The 6,648-nt window shown below is 48.6% G+C and overlaps 1 protein-coding gene across 1 annotated transcript in view; it reads right to left on the bottom strand.

The window, feature by feature from the left end:
* Positions 1 to 2,603, bottom strand: part of LOC103704305 (leucine-rich repeat receptor-like serine/threonine-protein kinase BAM1) — a 3,849-nt gene extending 1,246 nt beyond the window's left edge. The window contains exon 1 of the mRNA XM_039134141.1: positions 1 to 2,603. This exon is cut by the window's left edge and continues 92 nt beyond it. Coding sequence (XP_038990069.1) covers positions 1 to 2,534 — 2,534 coding nt within the window. The 5' untranslated portion in view covers positions 2,535 to 2,603.
* Positions 2,604 to 6,648: the final 4,045 nt, after the last annotated feature.

Here is a 6,648-nt window from a genome sequence, read left to right as displayed (position 1 = left end):
ACATGAGCTTCGAAGTTGGAATCGAGGAGGATGTTGTTCGACTTCACGTCACGATGGAGGATCAAAGGAGAACAATCGTGGTGGAGATAGCAGAGGCCCTTTGCTGCCTCCACCGCGATCTTATACCTCGTGTCCCACCGCAAATGGCCGCCCTTCTTGCCATGGAGGACCTCCCCAAGGCTTCCATTGGGCATATACTCGTAGACCAGAAGATTGGTTTCATGGTTCGAACAGAAGCCGAGCAACCTCACAATGTGGCGATGCCGAATCCTTCCTAGAGTCTGGATCTCAGCTGAGAACCCATGGTCATGCGACGAGCCCCGGCTCATCGCCGGCAGCCTCTTGACCGCCACCTGTTCGCCGTCGGGCATCACGCCCTTGTACACAATCCCGGCCCCTCCTTTTCCGATAATGTTCTCTTCCTTGAGGCAATCGAGCACGTCGTCGCAGGTGAAGTCCAGACGTTGGAAAGCTGTCAGCTTCCATGCCCGGGCCTCGCTCGCCTTCTTCAAAGACCGGGCTTTGAGGATGGCAACGATGGCGAAGGCAATGGAACAGAGGAGGAGAACAATGACCAGTATAAGCTTGAAGGAGGCCGAGAGGGGGCCTCGGGCATGGGCAGAGCCCGTGCCATTGGCGCCGGTGGATCCGCACGGGCCAAGGTAGGCCCCGCAGAGTTCCGGATTGCCGACAAAGGAAGTGGCGTTGAAGTAGCTAAACTGGCCGGTGCTGGGGACCAAGCCGGAGAGATTGTTGAAGGAGAAATCAACGGCGGTGAGGCTCTGCATCGTGGCGATGGACGGCGGGATACTCCCTTCAAGGTGGTTTCTTGATAAGTTGAGGTAGTTCAAGATCCGCATTCCGGCGACCTCCACCGGGATCTCCCCGGAGAGATTATTCCGGCTGAGGTCGACGAAGCTTAGAAGCTTGCATTTGCTGATCTCCGGGGCGATCTGGCCGGAGAAGTGGTTGCTGCTGAAATCGACCTTGGAGAGCTGCTGCAGCCGGCCAATCTCCGGCGGGATTCGCCCGGAAAACTGGTTCTGGCTGAGGAGGAGCTTCTGGAGGCCCGAGAAGCTGCCGATGGACGGCGGCAGGGGCCCGGAGAGGCGGTTGTTCGAGAGGCTAATCTGGCCAAGGCTTGACGAGATCGGGGCATCGCCGGCGTCGGGGAAACCGCCGGCGAGGAGGTTGTCCTGAAGCTCGACCTGAGCGAGGTTGGGCAACCAAAATAAACCACTAGGAATCGATCCATTGAGGTAGTTCTGACCCAATCTCACTCGGCTGAGGGACAAGCACTGGCCGAGGGACTCCGGGATAGGGCCGAAGAGGGCGTTCCCGAGAGCGATTAGAGTATGGAGCTTGTTGCCGGAGCAGAGCTCAGGAGGGAGGTCGCCGGTGAGCTTATTGGAAGAGAGATCGAGGAGCTGAAGCCTGCCGCTCCGGCCGATTCCCCGGGGGATGATTCCGGTGAAGTTGTTGTCCCACAACTGGAGCACTTCCAATTCCGGCAGGTCACCGATGAAGTCCGGGACCGTGCCGTAGAGCTTGTTCCGGAATAGGTTCAGCAGGGTTAGATTCCGGAGGTCGGCGAAGGTCGTCGGGATCTCGCCGGTGAGGGCGTTGTTGGAGAGGTCCATGGACTTGAGGCTCCGGAGGCGGCCGAGCTCCGGCGGCAGCTGGCCGGAGAGGCCATTCACCTGGAGGAAGAGTGTGTCAAGGTTTTCGAGCCGGCCGAGCTCCGGCGGGATCTCGCCGGAGAGGCCGCAGTTCGCGGCATCGAATCGGACGAGGGCAGAGAGGTTGCCGATCTCAGGCGGGATGCCGCCGTCGTAGCTGTTGAAGTAGCCGACGTAGAGCTGGCGGAGGCGGCTGAGGTTGCCGATCTCCGGCGGGATGGCGCCGCGGAGCTCGTTTCCGGAGACGGCGAGGTATTCAATGTGCTCCCAGCGGCCGTACTCGGGGGGGATGACGCCGGAGAAGAAGTTGCCACCGAGGTGGAGGTGGCGGAGGTTGGGAAGCTCCGCCACCTCCACCGGCAGGACGCCTGTGAGGTTGTTGTTGTAGAGGTCGAGCACGTCGAGGTTTCTGAGGCGGTGGAGTGCAGAGGGGAAGCTTCCATTGAAGACGTTGTTCGAGAGGTTGAGGTGGCGGAGGTCGGAGAGAAAGGAAAGCTCCGGCGGGATGGGGCCGGAGAGGAAGTTGGCAGCGGCGGAGAGGTTGAGGAGGCGTCGGAGGTGGCCGACGGCGGGGGGGAGGGAGCCGGAGAGGTTGAGGCCGGAGAGCTCGAGGGAGACGACGCGGCGGAGGGCGGCGTCGCAGGCGACGCCGGGCCAGGAACAGTGGTCGGGGGCGGCGGTGGCGTTCCACCCTGCGAGGGCAGCCCCGGGGTCGGAAAGGGCGGACTTGAGGGAGAGGAGGGCCGCCTGGTCGTCCGCCGATGCCTCGCCGTCCGGAAGTGGCGCTCCGGCGTACGATGGTCGGAGAACCCAGAGCGGGAGGAGGAGGAGCAGGCAGAGCGGTGGCGGTGGCATTTTGTCGCTCCTGCTCGCTCTCGAGTCTCGAGCGTCTCCGGGCTCTTCTTCAGGGAGAGAGTTGGTGGAGAGCGTGGGTTTTATGGGGCGTTCAATTTTTTTGATTTAAGGATGTGGGCTTATTTTTTATTTTTATTTTTATTCTTTTCCTGTTTTCGGATTTATCCGATCGAGGGGCCGGCTGTTGGCCTTTGTCTTGTATATAATTTTTAGAATTTCGTATACGTGTGCGTAATAATTTCTTAGAATTTTTGAATGCTAGGGTTGGAGGGAAGGAACAGGATAATAAGAGGAGTTGGGGATCCGGGGATGGAGCCTGGGAATTGAACCATGCACTGCGGTTCAAGAATAGTCCGGCACATACGATGGTATGCCTGCAAATAAAACAGGAAGATTGGAGGATAATTGTTAGTTAAATAAATGAATGAAAATTTTGACTGTCTGCTAATCTTGTATGGCAAAGGAGAGTTATGAAAGCTAATTAAGAGCTTAGAGTGATTAATACAAAAAATTTGGTGGTTGATGTAAAACACGGTGTTTACTTTCTAGATTTTAATTCAAATGTGCAGACTAAATCGCCGTATTGCAGAACGATCTCCACTTATCAAGTCTAATGCAACATATTGTATTGGATACCAAGGACTACTTATTATATGTGACATGCAATTTGTTAGGCAATAATGCAAAACTTGATTATGGCACAATCAAATTATATTGCTTCTTTGATAGATACATTTCAATTAGATATATAAAAATAAGGAAGAATGCATATACTCAAATGAAATGATTCTTTATTGTTGATTTGTCAATTAGAGTGGTAGCTTGTTATTTTGATTTTAGAACTTGAAAAATGCACCTTGTTGTTTGTCACTCTTTGTCTATAGAGATCAAGACAGGAAAGTCATTTTCTAAATGCAGCGTGCACCCTTTAAAGCTTTCTTTGTTCACACCCATCCTGGCATATAATCCAAGTAGATCAATATATTTTGCAAATAAAACAACAATTATTTTACGAACAATGTTATTTAATATGATTCAGCTATTGCTACACCATTCGTTCTTGTGTGAATCCATGCATGCTGTCCAGAATCTAGCAGAGAGCAGCCATGCCATGTATTCCTATTTACCCATCAGTCTTTACTGTCATATTTTTGTGTGCTTGTCGTAGAAACATGCGGTAGACTTCAAATGTCAAGGCCAAGGATGCCATTATTTGTTCAAGGCGACAGTCAAATCTGGTCCGTTCAAGACTCCTTGACTGACAAGCCCATGCAAAGGAAAACAAACACTCATTGACTCTCTCTCTCTCTCCCCCCCATGCAAAGGAAAACAAACACTCATTAACTCTCTCTCTCTCTCTCTCTCTCTCGCCCATGCAAAGGAAAACAAACACTCATTAACTCGCCATGCAAAGGAAAACAAACACTCATTAACTCTCTCTCTCTCTCTCTCTCTCTCTCTGTGAGATGGAAGGGCAGAGGAGGATAGGAGGCCCACCTTTGTCTCGGCTCACAACTATTAAAGTCCTGAGTCCATCCTCGAAGGCCGCACTGAATTGCGACCTAACCATGCTCCAGCTCTACGTGGTCCCGTGCTTTCCCGGCAGGGTTATTATCCTCTCCTCTTCGTCCTCGAGAAACAGCCCAAACGGCCACCATCTCTCCCTTTCTCTCCCGTCCCCCAACAACTCAGCACGCACAGCGAGTTGCAAGGGAAAGCGACGGCTTCTCAGGCCCATCCGGCAATTGCGTCATCCCCCTGGACCTCACAAGGAATATGCTCCCGTCCGACCGCCCCTGGTATCCAGTAAGGTTTCACGGGGGAAAAACTTTCAATCCAAGACCCTATAATTTTTATTATTCTACCATTATCTTGTCTGCTAAATCACAAGAAGATCACAGATTAGCTCGAACAATTGGATTTGGTGTAACACAGATGATTGAATTGAGAAATCTTATGGAATAATTGATAAGTCGTTATCATTTTCATTCTAGTCTTCTTCTCAAATGCTTTTATGTTAATAAAAATGAAGTTTCCCATCTAACATCTTATGACCCCAAGTCATTTGGGAAAAAAGAGAGCCTAATTGTGGATCATAAACGTAAACCTATGTTTCCACAAAAACTTAGATAACGTTAAAGAGACGATCATTTTTCTATGAATGTATCGAGAGGAAATATTCTAATTATATCATGCATGTATCATGCATGTGTGGGTATAGTAATTATTTTGATCCCTGCCTGCTGGTGGTGCATGGGGTGGCATATTAACTTATAGACTACAAGGCTCTTGTAGCCTCCCTTTAGCATTAAGATTTGTGGTGGCATATCAACATGTATACTTGGTTTATTTTATCCTCTCCATTGTTGTCTTTGGGCTACTCAGGCTATGGCAAACACAAGATTTGAAATGTGTGCTGCCTTTCAATCATATAGTTAACTAGTTTTTAAGTCATGATGTGTCTCATTTTATATTGCAAGGATGGTCATTATTATGGCTAATAAGTGTTGTTGGGGAGTGAGCCAATGGGCCCTTTGGGTGCCAAGGGGGATTGTAATTGTCTCGAACGGCGATTTCTTTGTCTCCTGGCCCTTAGACGGCTCGAACCACCACCATGTCCAGAATCTCCGGCTGTTTACCACCACCACCAATTCTTCTTCTGGAAACATGGTAGACCCATTCAAGGCACTTCCTCCAAGCACTTCTAGTTCCTGGTTCCAACAAGCAAGGATTGCATCATTGGCACTGGGTTAATTGCTCGATGTACTTGCTGTTTGTGTGATACCGTGCTCACGCATGCATTCAGAAGCTCATTTGATGGACTATTAAGGACTCATTTTGTTCGCGAGAGAAAAGAAAATGCTCTTAAAACCATACATTTCTATCGAAAACGGACATGAAAAAACTACTTTTCTACCGATTAAAAATTAGATCCATTTTTTTTTAAAAAAAATCTTAAATCATCAAAAATCTATAGATAAAGTATTTTCCTTTATTATGGATATAATAGCTATTTCATGCAAATTTTTTAAAAAATAGATGCTCAATCAAACATAAATTACTATGAAATGTACTGCACTTTCATGATCAACCAGTATGCCAAAACCATTTTTCTAGGCATCATATTTTTAGAAAAATTATTCCGGTGAAAAAAAATTCTTTCCGTGAACTAAATGAGTCCTAACAATTTGACCTGCAAAGTGGATGGATGCCATGGTCCATAGGCTTACATTAAGGTTGGAGAAAATGATGGTGGCAGCCATGTGTCAAATGCATGAGTTACATCTATGGTGATGCATAAAGTGTTTTAATGTATGATGCTCCATGTACCCATTTATTAGATTGAAATGCAGAAAGAAATAGAAGAGAAAAAAAAACCCGCTAAATATTTTAATGTAATATAAACTAACAAGTGAAAAGATTAGCTTGCAAGATAATAATTTGGTTTTTAAATTAATATGAAATAACAATGAAACTGTGAGGACCCGTGCGGGCGCGTGTTTAGTCCCACATCGGTTATTCGCTGGGTAGATCTTGGGTATTTATACAGGATCAAGGAACCCAAATAGTAACCTTCCGGCTAGCCATTTTGGGTGAGATCCTGGGTTGTTACAAATGGTATCAGAGCGGACCTGGCCCATAACCTATGTGAACTAGGGGACACTGCAACACGGATCCATTGGGGCTAACCATGAGCCGATCGTGGTGTTTGTGATTATATTTGAATGGATTTGAACCCTTAGCTTGACGAGGACGTCAGGGCTTGAACGGGGGGAGTATGTGAGGACCCGTGCGGGCGTGTGTTTAGTCCCACATCGGTTATTTGCTGGGTAGATCTTGGGTATTTATACAGGATCCAGGAACCCAAATAGTAATTTCCGGCTAGCCATTTTGGGTGAGATCCTGGATTGTTACAAATGTGAGGATCCGTGCGGGCGTGTGTTTAGTCCCATATTGGTTATTTGCTGGGTAGATCTTGGGTACTTATACAGGATCAAGGAACCCAAATAATACCTTCCGGCTAGCCATTTTGGGTGAGGTCCTGGGTTGTTACAAATGGTATCAGAGCCGAGGACGGCTCTTATTTGGTATCAGAGCCGAGGACGGCTCTCGT

Source organism: Phoenix dactylifera, chromosome 15 (genome assembly GCF_009389715.1).
Source record: "Phoenix dactylifera cultivar Barhee BC4 chromosome 15, palm_55x_up_171113_PBpolish2nd_filt_p, whole genome shotgun sequence".
Taxonomy (NCBI): domain Eukaryota; kingdom Viridiplantae; phylum Streptophyta; class Magnoliopsida; order Arecales; family Arecaceae; genus Phoenix; species Phoenix dactylifera.
The sequence above is the reverse complement of the archived record's forward strand: the minus strand, read 5'-3'. Positions and strand labels throughout refer to the sequence as shown.